The sequence below is a fragment of the Aspergillus versicolor genome (genome assembly GCF_001890125.1).
Source record: "Aspergillus versicolor CBS 583.65 unplaced genomic scaffold ASPVEscaffold_1, whole genome shotgun sequence".
In the NCBI taxonomy this organism is placed as follows: domain Eukaryota; kingdom Fungi; phylum Ascomycota; class Eurotiomycetes; order Eurotiales; family Aspergillaceae; genus Aspergillus; species Aspergillus versicolor.
The window spans coordinates 3,978,384-3,998,984 of record NW_024467524.1 but is presented as its reverse complement, the minus strand read 5'-3'; the positions used below and the strand labels follow the sequence as shown (position 1 = coordinate 3,998,984).

Sequence of the window (20,601 nt, the reverse complement as noted above, 5' to 3'; positions counted from 1 at the left end):
TACAGACAAACAATCCAACATGGTCACTCAAACCCAGCGGTCCCGATTCGTTAAGACGGGCGCCATTATCGGCGCCCTGTTGCTTATGCTGTTCTGGCTTGCTCCATCGAGGGCCACAGTGTCTAACCTTGGACCTAGTAAGTTATTGGTGATTTCGACTCCACGAAATTGCTGCTAATACTGGCCTACAGCTTCTCAACCATCCACTGGCGGTGCACCTTTGACGGCAAAATGCTCGAAACCCTCAGATCCCTCCAAGCCTCTTATTCAGTACGCAATGATGATCGATGCTGGAAGCCAGGGCTCTCGAATTCACGTCTACAAGTTCAACAACTGCGGACCCACACCCGAACTTGAGCATGAGGAATTCGAGCAAACTGAGAAGAAGCAGGGCGGCTCGGGACTTAGCTCTTACAGGGAGGATTCTGAAGGTGCTGCTAAGAGCTTGGATCCTCTTATGGCCGTCGCAATGAGTACTGTTCCAGACGAGTACAAGTCATGCTCCCCGATCGCAGTCAAGGCTACTGCTGGACTGCGCATGCTCGGCCCCGACCTTAGCCAGAAGATCTTAGAGGCAGTGAGAACCCGCCTTGAAACCGTCTATCCCTTCCCCGTCGTCTCGCGTGAGAAGGGTGGCGTTGAGATCATGGACGGCTCCGATGAGGGCGTCTACGCTTGGATCACCACGAACTACCTTCTCGGAAAGATTGGTGGACCCGACGAGACCCCTACCGCTGCGGTCTTTGACCTTGGTGGAGGTTCGACTCAAATCGTTTTCCAGCCTACATTCGATAAGAGCCCATCTGGCGGTATGCCGGAGCACTTGGCTGAGGGCGACCACAAGTATGATCTCCAGTTTGGTGGGCGCCACTTTGAACTCTACCAGCACTCCCACCTCGGGTATGGTCTCATGGCTGCACGGGATGCGGTGCACAAGGCTGTCGTCGAGGCGAAGTTAGCTGCGAACCCAGGTGACCGCGCGTGGTTGAAGCAGCCCATCTCCAACCCCTGCATTGGACCCGGGATGGAACGCGAAGTGGAGCTGAAGTACCAGGATGAGCAGTCCAACCATCCTCTCGCCCCTTCAGTTAAGGTCAAGATGGTTGGCCCCAACGAGGGAGCTCCCTCAGCCGCTGCCCAGTGCCGCGGACTGACGGAGAAGATCCTTAACAAGGAAGCTACTTGTGCCCTTGCACCATGTTCATTCAACGGTGTCCACCAACCATCTCTCGAAAAGACCTTCTCGAAGGAGGACGTCTACATATTCTCCTACTTCTACGAGCGTACACAGCCCCTGGGTATGCCCGATTCGTTCACATTAGACGAGATGCATGATCTCACCAAGACTGTCTGTGCCGGAGAATCCACATGGAATGTCTTTGAGGGTATCCAGGGTGCTCTTGAGGAACTGCGCGACCGACCGGAGTGGTGTTTGGACCTTAACTTCCAGCTCGGTCTTCTTCACACTGGTTACGACATGCCTCTGTCGCGTGAGGTTAAGATTGCAAAGAAGATCAAGGGTAACGAACTTGGATGGTGCCTTGGTGCCAGGTAAGCATCAACCGTGACATACTAGCTGAGAATTATAGTACTGACAGCTTCATAGCCTTCCCCTCCTAAGCCAGGAGTCAGGCTGGACATGCCGAGTGAAGGAGATCTCATAGATGACAGTGATGCCGGAAATGACCTGAGTTATATCTTTTAATTATTCTTAAACGGGTGCAACAAAAATTCCTTTCTCTTCTGCATGCTAACAGGCTAGACCGTTGGTATTGTATTCTTTTACATTTGATTTGGATGTGGCCTGGTCTTGCTGTACGGTATAGATGAGAAATCTGGTTATCGGTGGATATAGAATGTTCTCATTTCAATGCGTTCTTCATGAGACAAAGCCTGGAATTATTACCGCAATGCCAAGCTGAATAGACTATGTTTTTTCCCTGCCAAGTTGAACGCCTGAGATACCCCCTGAAGATAAGCCATCGAACATAACTTTTCCACTCCATCATCAAGATATCATGAGTATGTGTATGTGTATGCGGATCACTGAAGGGACGCCAAGTATATGCATGCAATGTAATAATAGCCAGAACCCACGAAATAGACAGCCGGACTCAATTACCGAGATCTTGAATCGATGGTTTCTCTGACGAGGATGTCTTTTCCTTTCCCATCAAGCGATCCATCAAATTCGTATCGGAGTGGCCATGAGGTTCAGAATCTTTCTCTTCGTCGCCAGAGGTGGGCTCATCACCGGGGCGCTTCTCTTCTAGAACACCAAGTCCTAGGTTCTGTAGACGACAGATATTAGCAATTTGAAGTAATTCAAGTACAGTTGGATGTGTAACAATGAGCGTACCATTTCGATGTATTGACCGTCACTTTGAGCCTCATTCTCATCACCTTCATCAAGCCGTATATCTTTTGCACGACCAGCAGCTATTTCCCTCTGTAGGTCCTCATTGGCGGTTTTCATCTGAGGCAGAAACGCAGATAACTTGCTGAGAAGACTGGGTTCTTGGTCGATGCGACGAATATTTGGTTTTCGTCGCGCTGGCAAGGATGTGATTCCTTCATTGTCGCCAGTCACGACGTTATTTGAATTTCCAGCAGTTTCACTTTGGGCGTCGTCGTCGTCGTCGCCGTCATCATCATCATCGTCGGAAGAGGATAAGGACGAGCCAGACGAGGATGTGTAATCTTCGTCGTCCTCTTCGTCATCGTCGTCGCCGCTGTGGTGGGCTGCGGAGGAGGCTTTGCGGGCATTCACCGCGGAGGAAGCAGAAAGTTCGCGCCCGCCATTACTCGTCACAATGTGCTGAGCGGAATTGTCGCTGCGCGGGCGCTTGGGTAGAGTTATTGGGCGTGATGAGACAGACTGAGCATCGGCATGCTGCTGAGGGCGCTTCTGAGGCACATTGTCCATTTCAAGCGCTGCCAATGAAAGAGAAAAAGTGAGACTGGGCCGGGCGATTCGAAGGATGGATGTGCTTCGCCTTCACGAAACAAGGTGGGGTCTTGGTGGCTGTCCGTCGATGGCCCGGTCGCGAGGGGAAGATGCAGGTCCGGAATTAATTGGATGCTTGGACATGCAAGAGACAGCGGACCTTGAAAGCCTGAAGAATTCTTTGTCGGGTCGGCTGGTGGTGGAAGTGTCTATTGGACCGTCACCTTCCACTCCAGTTGTCATGTTCATTTCATTTCTCCTCCAGCCATGCAGGATTGGATCAACACCTGGAGTCATATGGGGGCAGTGAGCCTGTCTCTTTCCCTTCTGATTGGGGACTAACATCTCGTCTGGTCGTATATGAGGTTGGGCCAGTCCAACTCTGAGTGAATGTTCCTTTCGCTCTATCTGCTGGGCTGAGGCTTTATTCCATCCCCCTCTTTCTGTCGTCTTTGTTTTCCCAACGGCGTGGTTTGTTCTTTCATTAGATATCCATTTATACATGGGCGTATGTTAGCGTCATCTGGCTATTTCTTGTAATACAAAACTGCAGGTCCTGCATCGTTCTGAAGGTGTGTCTCTGGCTACTAACTGTCTGACCTCCTTATACTTCGGGCTATAGCTAACGAAACCCCGCAGAATCCACAAACAGCCCCTCCTTGAAGGTGGGGAGCAGAAGAATAAGCCAGGGACATTCATATAAACGAAGGCCGCGAGCCTCTCTGGATAAAACACGAGTGCAGACAGACCAGACCATGTCCGAAATGGAACCCCCTAAGCTTCAGGTGCAGCAGCCCTCGCCCACAGAAGAAGCCAAAGAAACCACAGACAAAACCCCAGCTACCAGGAGGTCATTGCACCAGAACATCCTGGGCAAACTCCGTCCACTTCCTTTGCAATACCATTGGTCATTCTGGTACGACAAACATTCCGAGAGTGCATCTTCAGAATACGACGAGAGACTGTACGTCTTATACGAAGACGTTGCGGACATAGCTACCTTCTACCGCGTCTACAACAACTACCCATGGGACAAGGTCCCGCAAAGAGACACAGTGCACATCTTCCGCAAAGGTGTGAAACCCGTCTGGGAGGATCCCGAGAATCTCAAGGGTGGATGTTGGAGATTCCGAGTGCCGAAGAGAAAAGCGCAGGCTTTCTTCCACGAAATCGCCATTCTCTGTATCTCAAATGAGTTCCAGGCTGCTTTGGAAAAAGGTACGCAGATCCGGAAGAAGTCTCTCTCCCTCCGTGAATCTATGAAACTGATAGAGCACAGAACACGACCATGTCCTGGGAGTGTCTACCTCCGTACGCTTCAACACGCATCTGATCTCGGTATGGAACAAACTAGGTTCGAACGAGCGCTCCGTCAAGCTTCTAGAGGAAACCATCCTCAATCGCTTATCGCCAAATCTACGGCCTACTGACTCAGGTACGAACTCGTATTTCTATAAACGCCATCATGAAAATGAAGGGTACCAAGAAGCCGTTGGGCAGCAGGCGGGCTCCGAGTAATGGATTAGTACACTACTACAGGCTTGAAGTATTACGGCATGGGTTGATTACGTTTAAATATTTGTATTGTTTAGAGGATAAATAAAAAGGGCCCGATTTTATCATTAATTGATTATTTCGTTTATACTGGTGTTCTTCGGTACCATGATACTTATACAGTGGTATATTAAATAATACATGGATAGAGCAACGGGAGGACGGCTGGCATACGACGGCTCCTACTCCCTTGATGAAGCCTTATCGTCTGCATCCCCAGGCCGCCAGCTCTGCGCCTTCTGATTCGGATCGCGCGGCCTCTCTCGATCCCGCTCTCCTCCACCCGGCATATACCGGTCTATCTCGATGAAGCCACGAGACCGCTCCTCAGGGCGCTCTGGGGACCGGAGCCGTCGACGCGGAGAACGGCTTCGACGGCTGGTAGATGGGACGTAGCGGTCGATGTCGAGCATGCTTGGAGAGCGCCGTCGAGAGCGGGAACGACGGCGCGGTGAAGTAGAAGGTTTTCTTTCCCTATCCCTACCACGATCTCGATCTCTGTCACGGTCACGGTCACGGTCTCGCTCGCGATCGTTGTCCTTCTCCGTCCGATCTCGATCACGGTCACGATCGCTAGTCCTATCTCTGTCTCGATCCCGATCCCTGTCGCGCTCTCGCTCTCGCTCCCGTTCACGATCTCTATCTCTGTCTCTGTCTCTGTCTCTGTCTCTGTCCCTCGACCTGTCCCTATCTCGAAAACGATCTCTTTCCCTATCCCTCTCCCGGTCCCTGTCACGATCTCGTTCTCTCGACTTATCCCTGCCTCCTTCCCTTTCTCGTCCCCTGTCACGATCTCGGTCCCGATGAGACGAGCGTGGACGTGAAGATGAGCGAGAATAGTGGCTGTATCGCCGACGATAACTATCATAAGCCGGTCTATCCCTACCACGATCGCGACTTCGGTCCCGGCTGCGGTCCCGACGGCGGTCATCATCTCTGTCCCGGTCATCTCGTACACGGTCTCGGTCTCGGTCTGTCCTTCTGTCCCTGTCCCAGTCCCGATCTCTATCCCTGTCCCGATCTGTGCGATCACGATCACGATCACGATCACGATCACGATCACGGTCATGATCACGGGCTCTGTCGTAGGTCCGTGTGGTAGACCGACTCCTACTGCGACGGCTTGGTCGATAGCTTCGATCACCGTAGCGCTCCGCCCGAAAGTCGCGAATTGGGACTTTATCGTCCGAATCACGGTCTCGAGGTCTGTTAGACACATCCCGTGATCGGACGTTACGGTCATCGTCATATCGCGATCCTCTCCTTCTCGACCGGCTGCGGCTGTCATCGCGCCTCCGGCCTCGGCCGTCGGCCACTGTTGATCCACGTCGCCGGTTATGTTCTGGGTCAACAGCTGGACTGCCTGATTTAGTAGAGGTATTAGAAAACTTCGACTCCGAGGCCTCCTTAGGCTTGCTCGTTGTTGGCTTTAGCCCGTTTTCGATCGCCTCAGCTTCCTCGAAATCGAATTCCGGCTTCTGTCGGGCCTTCGCAGCTAATTCTTCGCCTTCCTTCAGCAGGAGTTGCAGGGCAGCCTCTTCCAAAGCCTTCTCATCCACAGGCGCAGGCGGGGCTGGCGGGGGAGTAGGTTCCTTTGATACTGGAGTTTTCTCATTTCGGGCGTCTTTGATACGAGGCGATAAACCACGATCGGAGCGGTAGCCGGGAGAGCGGTCGCGGTCGCGGTAACGATGATAATCTCGGTCCCTATCCCTGTCTCTGTCCCTGTCACGATCTCTATCCAAGTCTCTGTCTCTTGTGCGACTGCGATCTCGCTCACGATACCCCCAATCCCGATACCTATCGCGGTCCTCACGTCGTCGTCGCTCGTATCGTTCCTGCCGATCTTTTTCTCGTTGCTCATCCAGAGCTCGTTGTTCTGCGCGCCATTTTTCATCACGCTCGCGCTTCCTAGCCCGTTCTTCATCGTCTTTTTGCCGCTGGATTTCGCGTTGCTTCCGTTCCTCTTCCTCTTTCTGGCGCTCCTCTTCTTCCTCAATTTCTCTTCGTTTGCGTTCTTCTTCCTGCCAAATCTTTTCACGCTCATCGCGCTTGGCCTTCACAATCTTAGCATAGTCCTCATCTGTCGTACTCCCCGCTATCTCCTCGCGAAGGGCGCGCTCATCGCCGATATCATGGCGACGAATATCGCGAATGGACTCTAGAATAGTCGGGAGATGTTGTGCGGCCAGCGCATCCAAAGTCTTCTCGACCGTCTTATACACATCGCTGCGGTCCACTGCACCTTCAATCAAGGTTGCGGCCTTTCCCTGTTCTCTAGAAAGAAGTTGAGGTTCGCGCTCGATCTCGGACTCGGCTAAGTCGGTGAGTAGTTTCGTAAATTCGACTTTTCCCTCCTAGCGCGTAGTCAATACCCAAGGACAAGGAGAATAGAGAAATAAAATAACATAGGTGGATTCCTTACACCATCATGAAATTCCGACCACGCCTTCTTGCGAATATTATCGAAGCCCCCCTTTTTCTTAAAACTGTGTAGCAACTCGTCGACCGCTTCGTGCTGCGCCGAAGTCAACGGCAGCTCTTCCGTCTTGAACTTCTTGCGCTGCAAACTCTCAACATCGAGCGACGGTCGCTTCACGCCATTAACCTGGGGTCCTGGGGCCTCCACTGATCCATCCATAACAAGTCGCGTGGAAATCAGACGAAAATGCCTGAGTTCCCAGGTTCGGTTGGGTCAAGTAGAAATTCACTGTAGATCTCGACCCTGTGTTGGAGCGCCGCGACGGGTTCGGTGAAACTCGCGTTCCGGAGCGGATTGGGAACTGCGGCCCCGTGATTCGACAGCCTTGGATCAAGCACAACTTCATCCCGATCGACTGTCTCTCTGCCGACGGAGCTCAATTGTGCCCGTACTCTCCTCAAGCCGCCATCGCGAAATAACTGCTTGATTTCTCTACCGGCAGGCTCCGCTACCTTTTTTTTCCCCTCCTCCCTATCCGCGCAGTCCGAGTCCGCGACCCCTCACTCCGTCAATATGGTTCACAAAGTCCTCTTCTGGAGCGGCTTCGGTACGTCCCCTCCCGACAATCTGTGTTTACGCGCTCTGGGTTACTTGCCAATTGGCCTTGTAGCTTAATACTCCATTTAATTCCGTCATTTGGTATAGCCAAGGCCCTTACTAACCCATCCCGACCCCAGGCATTGCCGTCCGACTCTGGCAGCTCGGCATCGAAATGCGTCCTCTCTTCGTCAAGGAATCCCTCTGGGCGTACCCCCTCTTCGCTGGTATCGGTGGCAGTTTCGGATACTGGATCCAGGGTGTTGAACAACGACAACTCAAAATCCTCGCACAGCAAAAGGAAGCTATCCTGGAGAAGCGCCGGCGACGAGACGATGGTGCTCTGAGCAAGGTGGAAGAGGCCGGTACCTTAGCTGCGACGTCATAAAGTTGGTGGTTCAGTTTCGCTTGTGTTTATATCATATCATATCCGCCTCTTTTTTTGTGTTCGGTGAATAGCGCGTGGAAGGACGGGTTGTCTTCCCTCGTGAGGGTTGGAAGATTCAATCTGTATATGTACCAAAATGCAATGGTTAAAATTCGCTATGGTGACAATTCCGTGTTCGATAGAGTACTGCTATTGAAGGATGTGTAGGGAAGGGTTAAAGCGAATTGGCTTGACTGTGATTCAATAAATTTTTAGTGCTTTCAATTCCTTAACGTGGTTTCTGCTGAGTTTACTGAGTGTTCCAGTGAACCGGCATAATTAGCATACTCCTAGCGTAGCAGCACAGGTTTACGGGTGCAATCAATGTATAGACAATCCTGTTATCTGGGGGAGACATGATAAGGGTTTTAGATCTAGGGTTTCTATTGTTACTAGGGAGGAAATAAACGGAATGTATACGCAGAATTTATTGTGTACCGCCTAATAACCCAAGCGTGATATGTGACGAGGCAGCAGTAGCAGCCAGTTCAAGCTTTCTCTATAGTAAATTGAGTTGAGATTTCCCATTTCTGGCCACCGCCTCCATATCCTCCGCCAAGTCGATTCTTGATTAGGCTAGATACCCGCTCACGCACTCGTAGGAGATTCTCCTCGGAGCCAGTGACGCGGAGCTTCAAATTCGCCATGCATAGCCCGTAATGAACCTGCCAGAACCTTGCATCGTCGACGGCGAACACACACGGGTCGGCTTCAATATCCCGGATGACGTCGGAAATTCCCGAGCCCGAATAGGACATGAGCAGCATGGATCCTAGAGTCTTAACGAGACGCATCCCGAGAACACACATGCAGATTGAAATGGTGCTAGACAACGTGACGTCGAGCCAAGTGTAGAGCTGAATGGAGACCAAAGGGAGTAGTAAAAGCAGTGCAGAGCAAGAAAGCGTGAGGAAATGAGACGGGTTACTGAGTACCGATGGTAGGGACTCAATATAATCAAACCGCATGGCTTTTCCGATTCGACCATGGTTCCTCAAGCCAATGGCAGAAATCAACGTGGACGAAATAGCGAGAAGTGCTGTGAAATCTACACTTCCTGGAGAGACCCGCTCGTGGGGATGCTCATGGTGAGGCTCGTGGCCGGAGGACTCAAGGAAATGCTGAAGGTTGTGCGAAATAAGATCCAATCCCATGAACAGTAGAAGAACACACATCGCAAACCCAGCCAACACCTCAGCTCGTTCTAGTCCAAAGGGATGCCGAATGCTTGATCGCTTCCAGACCTCGAAATTACCCAACACGTCAACCGCTACACAAAGCAACGCACCCAGCGAGTCAAAGAGGATCAAGTGGGATAAGGCTGTCATAGCCAACGACCCATGGGCACTCCACAGAGTGTAAGCTGCGACGAACATATGGCACACACTCCACCAAAACCTCCGTTTCTGGTCGACAGACATACTAGACCGGCATTCTTTCAGCGTCGGTATCGGCAGCGAGTTGGGTAATGCCAATGGGGCCCGAGGGGGAGGTTCGAGGAAGATCTGGTGCGAGATACTACTGTGCTTGTATTTGTGTCCACGTCGCTGGCCAATGTTCTATAAGCACTGATATTAGCGGAGTGAATTCGCAAAGAATTATAGAACATGTCTTACAGACTTCACGACAGGGCTCTTGGCCATTGTCGTGGTTTGGAAATTGAACGGCCCCGATGAGACATTGTCGCTCTGGCCATTGGGTTGTGTAGCATCCGCTGAGAGGTTGAAGGAGGCCTTAGTAGGGCTCAGGCGATTAGAATCTTCCGACATAGACGAATTTAGCGACGGCCCGACCAAAGGCGACAAAGTATCACGGCCTAGATTTTGGGATGGGATGGCAGAAGCACTTGGGGGATCATCCGGGGGTGGAGTGGGCGTCCGCGGCGGCACGGGGAGCGGCATGTTAGATGCCATTGCGCCAGCGCAAGAGGCAAAGAATTAACAGTATAATTCAAAAGCGCCGCGGTTCCCTATCCAATTGGCTGGGGGAAGGGTCACGACGATATTGATGATGTTGTTGAAGCGCGGAAACAGATCGAGATTGAGATAAGGAGGCGCCGAGGCGGGGAGGAGACTGTGGCCTCAGGCGCCAACATTTAGTATGGGGCCGTTGGGGACTCATCGCATCATCGACTCCTCCATCGTCTTTCCATCTACCTCTACTTATCCCGGCTCGGCCGCTTTTCAGGCTCTTCTTTTTTCTTCATGGTTCAAGACTGATGAATTTCTTTCCCCGCCCCTTCCTGGCGATGATATTCCTTTTAACGGAGTAAGGTGGTTGGATCATCAGAGTCTCGGAGGCTGGCGCCGTCTTCCTAGTTATGGATCACCGCGGCTCGTTCTTTTTTTTCCTGATCGTATTCTATTTGCTTCTCAGCTCACAATCACATCCACCATTAATATCTCAGGATCGTGAGCACCAGCGAGAGCTTGAGCGAGAACGACATGCGCTTCACCTGCTGAACGAGTCCAGCTATGGAGACTTTGATCCCCGCGCCGATAGGTGGCTCCCGTTCATCGGGGCCCGAAAAAACGATAGCTTTGACTGGGGCCTTTTGGCGGACGCTCAGGATAGAACCCGGTACCAACTGCGGACCACCTTTACGGACGCAGGCTTAGTGCCTCCGAACGGGCTCGAAGATCGCGATGCATCTAGTGCATTGAACCTTTCTCAGCTGGCCCTACCCGTTTATCGCAATTCGACGGGGACGTTACGCGGAGACTGGGTGCGTCGCAAGCTGGAAGCCGATCGACCTCCACTCAACACAACCGCCATTGTTCTCGAACACGAGTACTTCACCCATGAGTTTAGCCAAAACGTCACTGGTGACAGCGGGGCCTTCTACCTGAATGTGCATGAAGGAGGCGGGCAGGAAATCAAGTCTCCTCAGGGCCATGTTCGTGAGATCCGAGCAACCTTGGCCGTGGAGACAGATGAGTTCTGGGGCAACACCTGGTATATCTCGTTATATGGAGTCCATTTCCCTGAAACCGGCGGCATTATTCTCACGACGACAAGCGAGAAATTCCGTGGTGTTTTCAGTCTACCCCACTTGACAATGTCTGCAGACTCCTACAACCTTTCCCACGAGCTACTTATCAAATCGCTTTCGGATACCATTGCAGAGAAGCAGAATCGCCATCCTACACTATTTCCCTGGTCTTCGCTTGTGGGAACGGAGCAGGTGGAGTTTCCGTCTCCAAAATGTGAACATATAGTTTATCTGCAGCAGCATCCGGTAGCTATAGAGGGTTATCTGGCGGACCAGGTGGTCATTAACCATATGGAGCATGAATTGAGATATCCAACTGGCGCACCGATACCCTCTCCACCCGTATTGGTCATGTCGGCTGTGGTATACTCTCCCGACTGTGGATATATCCTTGAAACCAAGGGCGCCCCTGATTATCCCCCGACAGACAGACTGTATCTCCAGGGCCCCAAATCAGAGGAGTATGCGAGATACGCCGCGCGCGTAGTATTCTTGGTTTCCGCTACGTTTATTGGGCAGATTACACTGCTTATGCGACAAATCAAAGAATCCTCCACTCCATCAACTCGCAGTCGGATTAGTTTCTATACTATTGCTCTCATGGCGTATGGGGATGCATTTGTGCTGGTCTTTATCCTGCTGGAGCTCTACCCGGCGATCTCATTCTTGGTCATGGCAACTCTGTCCTTTTTTGCCTTTCTTTCGGTGAGTTACATTGCCATGAAATTTATGATAGAAATATGGGCTATCCAGGCTCCCGAGAGGAGGGAGCAGACCCGTCGGTCTGGCCCTTCCACGCCGACTAGCCGGTCCGGTGGGCTACCTCTTCCTGCTACAGCAGCTCGAGTCAGAGATTCCGGCGCTACACCCATAATTTTGACACCTGATCAAGATCCGCCTGCCGATGAGGAAGAGGAGACAGTCACACCGAATCGATCCACCGTACCAACAGCACAGGAAACTCGAAGTGATGTGGGCGCAATGTATGCGCGTTTCTACTTTGTCCTCTTTGTGATGCTTATTATCTCGATTTGGTCATTCCTCTGGCCTAATAGAGTGGGTCGCTGGTATGCCCGAGCCCTGGCGTTTAGTTACTTGTCATTCTGGGTACCACAGATATATCGAAACGTCATACGCAACTGCCGAAAAGCTCTGCGGTGGGACTTTGTCATAGGCGAGAGCTGCCTTCGACTTTTCCCCTTCCTGTATTTCCTGACTGTCCACGAAAATGTTTTGTTCATCCGCCCAGATCTCAGAACTGCGGCCTGCCTTACTGGCTGGGTATGGGTTCAAGTCTGGCTCCTAGCGAGCCAAGACATCCTAGGACCTCGTTTCTTCGTCCCCCGAGGTTGGGCTCCTCCAGCATATGACTACCATCCGATTCTCCGAGATGACCCAGAATCAAGTCTCGATCTCGAATCCGGCGGTATCCTCCCAATCGGAGCTCTGCGAGCAGATGGACGACGGGACTCATCAAGCGAAGCGAAAGAAGACGATACCCGGCAGCGCAGCAAAGACCGCAAACGAGCTATTTTCGACTGTGCCATCTGTATGCAGGATATTGACGTGCCCGTTCTTGCGACGTCAGGAGCCGCGGGCGGCAACAGTGTTGCGGACGGTGCGACGAGTATCCTCACGCGTCGAACTTATATGGTTACTCCATGTCGTCACATCTTTCATAGTCCCTGTCTTGAGAGTTGGATGAAGCTTCGTCTGCAGTGTCCTATATGCCGCGAGTCCATTCCTCCGGTTTAGATGTGCAGCATTTGGATAGACCCTAATCTGAAATGTATTATTTGGCTGTGTAATATATCGTTATATACTTCTATCAGATGCTTACTATGGGGAGAAGCGAAAGCTCAAGATATCTTGGTCATAGCTCAGGTACACCGCCCGCGAGCCACAGTGAAGAACTGTATAAAGGTGGGTAGTCAGCATGGTGATTGGTCCCCACAACTCGTAGTTGTGCACAACAGATCCACATTCTAGGCGCAGGGAAAGCGCGGTTGCGAGGTAAATACGAGCAGCATAACACTGGTGCTATGAATAAGATTCAATTACCGTCCTTTTTTTCCTCTGCGACATTCCAGACGTTAGTACGTCGAGGACAACGCGGGCATAGGGTATTCTGTGACAGGGTGGCTCCGCGGCAGGGATAATTGATTGAGATGGATGCATTTGCGGTCTCTTTTACGGGGAAGCTGGAATGCTCTGTGGCCATCGGAATTATCAGATATCAGGGCTATGCTAGTCCATGGACGGCGTGAAGAGGTGGATTGAAGAGAAGACGTCACAGACAACTCTCAGCCTTCTGATTGATTTCTGGCTGTAGACTGCACAGCCGCTCTAGAAACCAGCAGACAATGCAAGCAAACTCGGCTAAATCAAGATGCTGATACATTTAACGTCTGAGGCCCTATATCTAGTAGTATACCGCCATCTCTTCTCATCCAAACGATCCATGGAGTATATGCGGGGCCTTCGAAGGGCACCTCGCAGGCTTGTTGCTTAATTAAGAGTTCTATTTCCAGAGTATGCGCGAGTCAACTTAGTGCGTGACTCCTGCACTTCATCACACCACCATCCCAGCCACATCAACCAGTTAGGGCGCAAAGCTAACCGCGAACTTGCACACCCCTGTACAACCTCTCCAACCGGACAGTCTAGAGACTGCGGCACAGTGAGCTTGCTTAAGCCAAGATGACGGTCCGTCCCTTGGCCACGGCCCGGTCCCCTGCTTTTGTGGCAGTGTAGATTGTGGTACTTTCCTCGCTACCACGCATCTACACTGCTATGATGCCTTGACTTAACACTAACTCAGCCACGACAGTGTGGCAGAGCTGGTGCACCTTAGGCAGACAAGTAAAGCCCTGCCCTGCACAAGAAGTATATAGTTCACCATCATTCCCCTCCAAAATACCATACCCATCATCCAACTCAGATACCAACTCCCCAATAGAACCAACCAACAAATAACAAACCACCATGCCACCTCGATACTATTCCCGCCCACACCTCTCCAACATAATAAAACTAGAACCAATGGAAGAACCCTGGTGCGCCGGGTTCGCCCATTCCCAAGGCCGCCGCTGCCACAACCGCACAAACGCCCGAAGCCGGAAAGCAGCGGCGTCCCTTCTCGACGAAGGCACCAGGGACCTCCACCAGGGGTTCTCCATCGACGACGTCCTCGAGGACCTAGCACCCCTCGTATTATGCAAGCAGACAAAGAGCCACCAGGCCCAGGCACCGGAGCTTGTCAGGACGTGGCAGCGCCGCGTGCAGAGGTTTGAGCGTTCTTACAATACGCCTCCGCCCGTTGCTTCTCAGCCTCGACGTACTACTACGTCCACATCCACGCCCGCATCTCCGTCGGCCCGACGAACTAGCAGTGGACAGCAGGAACTTGGGCCTGGGCATCTCGAAAGGAGGCTCCATGATATTTCTGTAGAGCTTGAGCGGCTGACAGCCACTGTCTCGGCGACAGAGTCGAGGTTTCAGAATTTGACTTCGAGGTTGTATGAGCAAGCTGGTGCACCTTCTGGATCTGTTCGCCCAGCCGGTGGTGTTGATGCAAACACTACTAGCGATGGCAGTGTGAACTCCCGAGATACATCGAGCACGAGGCCGTCCCGCACGACAGTGTCGAGTCCAGTGGCAATAAGATCTAGGTCGATAAGCCCTGCGTCAACAAGCATAACGTCACCTTTGGATGTCGTGCCTCGTCATGCTAGAACAACAGCCCATATCACTCTGCCCTCCTCTCGCGCGGGCGACGCTACCCGTCGATCGATCGAGGGTGAGTGTGGTATTTGTCTGAATCCACTGCTAAGGACTCGGTCTCGCAATGGTTCTAGCTCTGGTGATGAAGTAGAGGATGCTGATACTGAGGAAGATACGGACTCTGATTATGAGGAAAGTGAGGAGGAAAGTGAGGAGGAAAGTGAGGAGGAAAGTGAGGAAGAAAGTGAGGAAGATACGGACTCTGATTATGAGGAAAGTGAGGAGGAAATCGAGGAAATCGAGGATTACGAAGGGTTGACCTGGTGCAAAGCCCAATGTGGAGTCAACTACCACACGGAGTGCATTGAGCAATGGCTGCGGGAGTCTAGACATCGGAATTGTCCAACTTGTCGGAGCGGGTGGATTGAGTAGGGGTGCCTCCATGAAAGTCAGGTTGTAATGATGCTTCTATGAAGAACATGGTTAATGAATAACGATATTGAAGTCTGATTGTATACCCTTCATCACACTAGACAGCTTGTAGTCAGTACTAAGGAATTTCAACAAAGACACGAGGCAGCCAGAAGCTTGTTCATATATTATATTCGCCTTTAATGTTGAACCTTTAAAGCGCACGCAGCCGATGAGGGCGACACAGGATAGTCTAAACAAGGAATACACACCCTCTCGCAAAGCAGCATCTTTCTCCTATGGGAAAATGGGGTGGAAGGAAAGCCAAGAACAAAAGACCAAAGCAGACATGTTCCGCTCTCAATTCATTTTGAAACAAACTCATTCATTCACATTTATTTATAATTCTTCCGCATACTCTTACTCCTCATCAATGGTGGCCTTGTAGGCGGCCTCATCAAGCAGGCCATCGGCCTCGGAGGCATCGCTGACCTCAATCTCAGCGATCCAGGCATCACCCTCTGGGCTCTCGTTGATGAACTTCGCCTTATCTTCGAGGATAGCATTTGACTTTGCAACCGTGCCGGAGACGGGAGATAGGACGTCCGAGGCAGACTTAACGGACTCCACGGCACCGACGGGCTCGCCGGCGCTCACTTCGAGACCGGTCTCGGGGAGCTCAACGAACACAACGTCACCAAGAGACTTGGCGGCGTATTCTGTGATGCCGACCTTGGCTGTAGAGGGGGGTTACCCATGGTTAGTTAACTCTGGTTTGGAAGAATGGGCGTTGAGGGAGCTCACCAGTCTTGCCGTCGCCGGAGAGCTCGACCCATTCGTGGGACTCAGTGTACTTCTTCACTTCCACTATATTTTTGAAAACAGGTGATTAGTATATGGGTTACTGCAGACAGCGACAAAGGCCAATGGCTTTGTATAGGCAATTTGTGTGCGGTTCTTACAGAATGGGCTCTGCGAAAAGGTGCGGATTGTTCCCCGCGGGAAACCCATTGCGGGCGAGACCCTGCGGACGGAGCTCAAAGGGAGCTTCTGGGCAAGGGCGCGGGAGGCAAAAGGGCGGACGACACAAGCGGCGGCAGACATTGTGAGAGATTTGGAGTGAAAAATGGAGAAGAACGACGAAATTGAACGGATGTTGAGAGGTGTAGGAGAGAGGAAGAGGAAACGGCGGAGGATGATGTCGGGGTTGAGTAGATAAAGCGCCAAGACTGGCCCTGATAAGCGCGTCATGGGCTGTTCCGAGTCGGGAAAATCTTCACCTGTGGCTTTTCTGCCTCTTCTGCCTTTCTCCTTCTCCGACCCGACCCCAGTCCAGCCTAAACCCCACTTTGTGACGCTTTTTGTTTGTCGTTTACTTGGTCGCGATGCTGTACGAATTGATTGCTATCGTATGCTGCCTCTTTTATCCCTTGTCGTGGCTCCCCCCAATGCTGACTCTCCCCCCTAGGTCCGTCCGGGCAGTCTGAACGAGGTTCGAGAGTATGTACCCCAACAGCCGAAAACGGCTTCCATCTTCCTACCGCGCTATCGACACTTATAAATCACTGCATAATTGAATCAAGCCGAACAAAACTAACACGTACCAGCATCGCCCGTAATACTGGCACCCTCGTCCTGCGCTCCGGCGGCGTAATCCGCGGATTCACCAACTGGGGCGTCTTCCGTCTGCCCAGAACCACAACGAAACACCAAGCCCGTTATACTGACGGCCACCACTTCATTATGCGCTTCGATGCCGCCTCGCCCGTGCAGCTGGGTATCCGCCGAACCCTCGCGCTCGACCCCCGAATGATCCGCTTCTCGGTCATCAAGCTCGGCGACAAGTTGCAAGAGGTCAAGGATGTCAGCGGGAAGGTTGAATGGAACGACGTGCGCAGTTTATCGAACTCGATCTAAGAGTATAATCCTTTGACGACGATGGAGGAGCTGGGGTTTGTTATGATATAAAGGCTGGCCGACCTACGGGTATGGGGCTCGGATGTTGATATTGGATTCACTGTTGGGACGGAAAATATGGATTGATCACCTTGTACATTATCGACGGCATTATCGGCGCATATGATCTTTGTGTTTTGCTTTTTTAGATGGGTTGATAATATGTCAGGCCATGCCTCGACTTTTTTTGCTTGATGCCACGTGACTAGGCCATAAAGCAAGACAATAAAGAATTGTTCACGACTCAGGTGCTTTGATATATGCGTAGGTTTGCAGAGAAGTGTTCTGCAATTTAAGAACAGGGGTTGAACCAGTATAACCAACTTCGGAGGGCGAGTATTGTCATGGAGTTCAGATTATATATCACTCCACCCTACAACACAATATGCCGACTGCAAGGTTTCAACATTGAATTCAAATATTCTGACTATTCTTGAGGACCATGATCCAACCCTATGTTACGCCGTACTAATCACATAGCTCACTCCTAGTACGCCGTCTTTGGTACATGCCAACTGAAAAAGAAACAAACTCCAAATCAGAAACTCGACCAGGATGAACGTTCAACAGGACGCTCTTGCACGCCTTGCTCCAAATCCCTCTTACTCTTCCTACCCTTCTTCTTTTCCTCCCTGCCCAGATAAGTCGATGGCTCCAGGGAGTTCAGATAATCCTCCTCATCATCCAAGTCACGATGAGTGAAATAGAAAAATGTTCCACCAAAGAACGCCAACACGGCAACAAACCCATAGTTCCACTTCAGGAGGGGATCCTGGCTTAATGCAGTGAGACCCTGCTGCAAAGCTGCAGCGACGGTGTTTGACATGAGGTATAGCGACTGCACGATGCTCTTCATGTTCTTGGGCGCCTTGGTATACGCGTACTCGTAGCCGGTGATGGTTGTAAAGATTTCGCTGACCGCGATGAGGACGTAGGTGATTGTTTGGAGCCAGACGCTGATGGGGGCGGGTTTGTCGCAGGTACTTGCATGGTTATGACATGGGCTGAGGACGTAGATGTAGTGTTGGGTGACGGTTGCGGTGATCATGGAGAGGGAGGCGATGATGTACCCCACGTAGATGCGTTTTATGGGGGTGAAGTTGAACCCAAGTTTGCTGATGAGAGGGTAGATGAATTGGTCCATGAGTGGGATAGTGATTATTAGGAAAAGAGGGTCCAGGTTGTTGATTATGTCGTTGGGAGCGCCGTGAAGTTCCATTGTTGCGGCTTGGGAAGTCAGGTTGCTGGTCATTTGTCCGAACGCGAGCCCTAGGTGGTGTATTAATACTACGTTTTTTGTTTGTTACTGGGTTGAGTGTAGAACATACAGTAGACGGGATACCAAGCGAAAACGCCGCATGCTTTGATAGCCCTGCGCACTTCATCGACCCATTGGTCGTCAAAAGTCATCCAGTACGGACGATGACAAACACGTATCTTGCTGGGCTTTGCATTTTCCCAAAAGTTAGGCGATCTGCAGTTCTTGATACTGTTCAAGTAAGCAATCTGACCGAGAAGCCACCAGAGGGCAAGACAACTGGGGTGAAATAAATACTCACAGTCGAACGGGGTTCCAAGACCAATGAGGTTTCAATGCATAAGCCCATAGCCTAAAAGCTTTTGCAACAACGGATCCAGTAGGAGGTGTGACATCGTACTTGTGTCGACACACGAAGAGGACCAAAGGGCACAACGAAAACAGCACGGTTGGAATGGTAAATGACAGCCAAAATCCAATGTACTTCTCCGCATAGACCATGGAAATTGACCCGGCCAAGCCACCAATGTTGATCATGAGGTAGAAGTACATGAAAATACGGGAGATCGTCTGCACCGGGTCCACTATGCACCTTTCTCCGGTTTTAGGATCGGTTCTGATGTAGGGTTTGGCGCGCTGATGCTGCTCAGCGATCAACGGGGCAATATTGGACCTGTGACCGTTAGTAAATCTCATGCCCCCATGAGCAATTACTTACTTGAAGCCACCGACGCCGATACCGAAGACAACGAGACCGGCGGAAAAGCAGACAATAGCGAAATTGGGGTGTTGAATGACAGGTGGAAGAGCGGATATAATGAGGATAATGTGTCCAAGCATAGCAAAGATAAACGAGACCTGGATTGTCTTCAGACGACCCCAGAATTCGTCGGCAATCCATGCTCCGACGATTGGGGTTAAGTAGCACCAGAAAGTATTGACTAGGGTCTACATCAGCACATGTTGATAAGGTCCCATGGAAGTAAGTGCCGTGTGATAACACGAAGAACTCACAAGTGATTAAAGCAGTTGCTGCCCTCTGACCATGTCCAAGGGCCCCGGGCTGTCCACTAAACCCAGCGCCGGTAGTCGAGTCAGGAGGTAAAGGCTGCTGAATGAAGTTGGTGACTAAAAGGTTAGCATCCATACTGATAGGATAGTAACACTGGAATGTTCAGGCAGACATACAAACAGCAGCTGTTCCGTAGTACGAGAATCTCTCGCACAGCTCGACAAAGGCAATGGTATACGCAGTCCAGCGGACATTGCCAGCAACACGGCGGAGGGTCTTGAAATCTTCTTCGGTTGGATATTCAAGCTCAGGGTTATTCGATGAAGAATTAGCTGCTATCGCTGCTGCTCTCTTCTCCTCTTGGAGTTGTCTCTCTGCTAATTTGGCGGTATAACAAGTCATGTCCGCAGACTCCCTCATTCTGGAGAAAACCATGGCTGGAGATGAGCAATTGGTAATCGCCTATGCAAGGATGAGATATGACGAAGAGAGGATGAGGATGAGAACGAGGAAAGGAAGAGGAGAAAGGAAAGAGAAGATGCAGGTAGAATTGAGGGTGGGAGAGCAACTGAGAGCAAGCTGTGTTATGATTGATATTTGCTCAAAATACTCCCCACCCATATTCACTTTGGACCTTTCTGTACCCAGTCACTCAGGGCCTCAAAGACAACACTGCACTGAATGAATATCCACATTGCCCAGGTTGCTTCAATGGACACCGAAGGATGTGTTAACCAGCCCAGCTTCGGTCTCGCCTCTGGGTTGCCGAAGGCATTGAGGTGGAAAGCCACCCACTCCGTACTTATCCATCTATCCTTTATCCTCACAGCCTTTAAGCCCTCTGTTATGGCAATTACCACTAGATGAGCGCCCCAAAGGAGCTTGAAGGGACTAAGCACCAGGCTCTCATTAATGATATCACAAGTCAACGAAATCGACCCAATATCTCTGGCTATCTGACCTGGGCCGACCCCGAAGCTTCCACCAGACGTGCGTACAGTATCCCATTACAGGTAGAATTCTTTTGAACCATGAATATCCCTCTCATCTCTTGTGATAATTTCCCGTTGCACGGAGCGGCTTCTGCTTCCTTGATGTATGGGCCTCAAAGTCTCGAAAAAGAATAGGCTAAGGAGATGGAGAATGACGCCAAAGAAAGCACCGAACAAACAATCTAATCGATAAGAAGATCTCGCGAAGCCTTCAAGAGGGTAAACTATCTACTTTTCACTGCTTATTGTTGGGGTGACAACCATTGACCGAGTTAATGTCTTAAGAGAGATTCGAGCAAGTCTCCGTAAG

At 51.2% G+C, this 20,601-nt stretch overlaps 11 protein-coding genes across 11 annotated transcripts; 6 read left to right on the top strand and 5 right to left on the bottom strand.

Moving 5' to 3' along the window:
* Nucleotides 1–19: 19 nt before the first annotated feature.
* On the top strand, nucleotides 20–1,664 carry ASPVEDRAFT_122790 (guanosine diphosphatase; the record flags this gene model as incomplete). Its single annotated transcript, XM_040806021.1, has 3 exons — nucleotides 20–137; nucleotides 192–1,551; nucleotides 1,607–1,664. 3 exons carry the CDS (start codon nucleotides 20–22, stop codon nucleotides 1,662–1,664), a joined length of 1,536 nt encoding a protein of 511 aa, XP_040663070.1.
* A 450-nt stretch (nucleotides 1,665–2,114) lies between these two features.
* Nucleotides 2,115–2,926, bottom strand: ASPVEDRAFT_24271 (NOPCHAP1/New4 family protein; the record flags this gene model as incomplete). Its single annotated transcript, XM_040809651.1, has 2 exons — nucleotides 2,115–2,291; nucleotides 2,360–2,926. 2 exons carry the CDS (start codon nucleotides 2,924–2,926, stop codon nucleotides 2,115–2,117), a joined length of 744 nt encoding a protein of 247 aa, XP_040663069.1.
* Nucleotides 2,927–3,281: 355 nt separating this feature from the next.
* Nucleotides 3,282–4,632, top strand: ASPVEDRAFT_286027 (eukaryotic translation initiation factor 4E). The gene is made up of 3 exons (XM_040810135.1): nucleotides 3,282–3,519; nucleotides 3,587–4,165; nucleotides 4,227–4,632. The coding sequence occupies exons 2-3, from the start codon at nucleotides 3,703–3,705 to the stop codon at nucleotides 4,463–4,465; spliced, it is 702 nt and encodes a 233-aa protein (XP_040663068.1). The 5' UTR covers nucleotides 3,282–3,519; nucleotides 3,587–3,702; the 3' UTR covers nucleotides 4,466–4,632.
* On the bottom strand, nucleotides 4,551–7,192 carry ASPVEDRAFT_36722 (BOD1/SHG1 domain-containing protein). The gene is made up of 2 exons (XM_040811272.1): nucleotides 6,927–7,192; nucleotides 4,551–6,858 (listed from the first exon to the last, which is right to left on the bottom strand). The coding sequence occupies exons 1-2, from the start codon at nucleotides 7,140–7,142 to the stop codon at nucleotides 4,684–4,686; spliced, it is 2,391 nt and encodes a 796-aa protein (XP_040663067.1). The 5' UTR covers nucleotides 7,143–7,192; the 3' UTR covers nucleotides 4,551–4,683.
* Nucleotides 7,193–7,474: 282 nt separating this feature from the next.
* On the top strand, nucleotides 7,475–8,364 carry ASPVEDRAFT_36720 (putative NADH-ubiquinone oxidoreductase 14 kDa subunit). Its single transcript, XM_040811271.1, has 2 exons — nucleotides 7,475–7,530; nucleotides 7,661–8,364. The coding sequence occupies exons 1-2, from the start codon at nucleotides 7,497–7,499 to the stop codon at nucleotides 7,906–7,908; spliced, it is 282 nt and encodes a 93-aa protein (XP_040663066.1). The 5' UTR covers nucleotides 7,475–7,496; the 3' UTR covers nucleotides 7,909–8,364.
* ASPVEDRAFT_36718 (cation efflux family protein family) lies at nucleotides 8,295–9,969 on the bottom strand. The gene is made up of 2 exons (XM_040811270.1): nucleotides 9,564–9,969; nucleotides 8,295–9,506 (listed from the first exon to the last, which is right to left on the bottom strand). The coding sequence occupies exons 1-2, from the start codon at nucleotides 9,846–9,848 to the stop codon at nucleotides 8,436–8,438; spliced, it is 1,356 nt and encodes a 451-aa protein (XP_040663065.1). The 5' UTR covers nucleotides 9,849–9,969; the 3' UTR covers nucleotides 8,295–8,435.
* Nucleotides 9,970–10,267: 298 nt separating this feature from the next.
* Nucleotides 10,268–12,694, top strand: dscA (ubiquitin-protein ligase dscA; the record flags this gene model as incomplete). The annotated part of the gene is made up of 1 exon (XM_040814147.1): nucleotides 10,268–12,694. The coding sequence occupies one exon, from the start codon at nucleotides 10,268–10,270 to the stop codon at nucleotides 12,692–12,694; it is 2,427 nt and encodes an 808-aa protein (XP_040663064.1).
* A 1,230-nt stretch (nucleotides 12,695–13,924) lies between these two features.
* On the top strand, nucleotides 13,925–15,094 carry ASPVEDRAFT_24266 (uncharacterized protein; the record flags this gene model as incomplete). Its single annotated transcript, XM_040809650.1, has 1 exon — nucleotides 13,925–15,094. The coding sequence occupies one exon, from the start codon at nucleotides 13,925–13,927 to the stop codon at nucleotides 15,092–15,094; it is 1,170 nt and encodes a 389-aa protein (XP_040663063.1).
* A 399-nt stretch (nucleotides 15,095–15,493) lies between these two features.
* ASPVEDRAFT_121397 (glycine decarboxylase subunit H) lies at nucleotides 15,494–16,177 on the bottom strand (the record flags this gene model as incomplete). Its single annotated transcript, XM_040805880.1, has 3 exons — nucleotides 15,494–15,810; nucleotides 15,878–15,940; nucleotides 16,036–16,177. 3 exons carry the CDS (start codon nucleotides 16,175–16,177, stop codon nucleotides 15,494–15,496), a joined length of 522 nt encoding a protein of 173 aa, XP_040663062.1.
* Nucleotides 16,178–16,392: 215 nt separating this feature from the next.
* ASPVEDRAFT_146675 (mitochondrial 37S ribosomal protein bS6m) lies at nucleotides 16,393–17,278 on the top strand. Its single transcript, XM_040808097.1, has 3 exons — nucleotides 16,393–16,482; nucleotides 16,542–16,573; nucleotides 16,681–17,278. The coding sequence occupies exons 1-3, from the start codon at nucleotides 16,459–16,461 to the stop codon at nucleotides 16,988–16,990; spliced, it is 366 nt and encodes a 121-aa protein (XP_040663061.1). The 5' UTR covers nucleotides 16,393–16,458; the 3' UTR covers nucleotides 16,991–17,278.
* Nucleotides 17,279–17,567: 289 nt separating this feature from the next.
* ASPVEDRAFT_183850 (putative MFS peptide transporter) lies at nucleotides 17,568–19,701 on the bottom strand (the record flags this gene model as incomplete). The annotated part of the gene is made up of 6 exons (XM_040808915.1): nucleotides 17,568–18,298; nucleotides 18,358–18,518; nucleotides 18,589–18,960; nucleotides 19,006–19,228; nucleotides 19,302–19,415; nucleotides 19,476–19,701. The coding sequence occupies 6 exons, from the start codon at nucleotides 19,699–19,701 to the stop codon at nucleotides 17,568–17,570; spliced, it is 1,827 nt and encodes a 608-aa protein (XP_040663060.1).
* Between the last annotated feature and the right edge of the window lie 900 nt (nucleotides 19,702–20,601).

Excerpts from the sequence above, each read along its gene's own strand:
- ASPVEDRAFT_286027 (XM_040810135.1), top strand. The coding sequence starts at position 3,703 with ATGTCCGAAATGGAACCCCCTAAGCTTCAGGTGCAGCAGCCCTCGCCC. Across the intron at positions 4,166-4,226 it reads CCAGGCTGCTTTGGAAAAAG|AACACGACCATGTCCTGGGA; the intron begins GTACGCAGATCC and ends GATAGAGCACAG.
- ASPVEDRAFT_36720 (XM_040811271.1), top strand. The coding sequence starts at position 7,497 with ATGGTTCACAAAGTCCTCTTCTGGAGCGGCTTCG. Across the intron at positions 7,531-7,660 it reads CCTCTTCTGGAGCGGCTTCG|GCATTGCCGTCCGACTCTGG; the intron begins GTACGTCCCCTC and ends TCCCGACCCCAG.
- ASPVEDRAFT_146675 (XM_040808097.1), top strand. The coding sequence starts at position 16,459 with ATGCTGTACGAATTGATTGCTATC. Across the intron at positions 16,483-16,541 it reads TGTACGAATTGATTGCTATC|GTCCGTCCGGGCAGTCTGAA; the intron begins GTATGCTGCCTC and ends TCTCCCCCCTAG. Across the intron at positions 16,574-16,680 it reads AGTCTGAACGAGGTTCGAGA|CATCGCCCGTAATACTGGCA; the intron begins GTATGTACCCCA and ends AACACGTACCAG.
- ASPVEDRAFT_36718 (XM_040811270.1), bottom strand. The coding sequence starts at position 9,848 with ATGCCGCTCCCCGTGCCGCCGCGGACGCCCACTCCACCCCCGGATGAT. Across the intron at positions 9,507-9,563 it reads AGAGCCCTGTCGTGAAGTCT|AACATTGGCCAGCGACGTGG; the intron begins GTAAGACATGTT and ends CAGTGCTTATAG.
- ASPVEDRAFT_36722 (XM_040811272.1), bottom strand. The coding sequence starts at position 7,142 with ATGGATGGATCAGTGGAGGCCCCAGGACCCCAGGTTAATGGCGTGAAG. Across the intron at positions 6,859-6,926 it reads GGTCGGAATTTCATGATGGT|GAGGGAAAAGTCGAATTTAC; the intron begins GTAAGGAATCCA and ends ACTACGCGCTAG.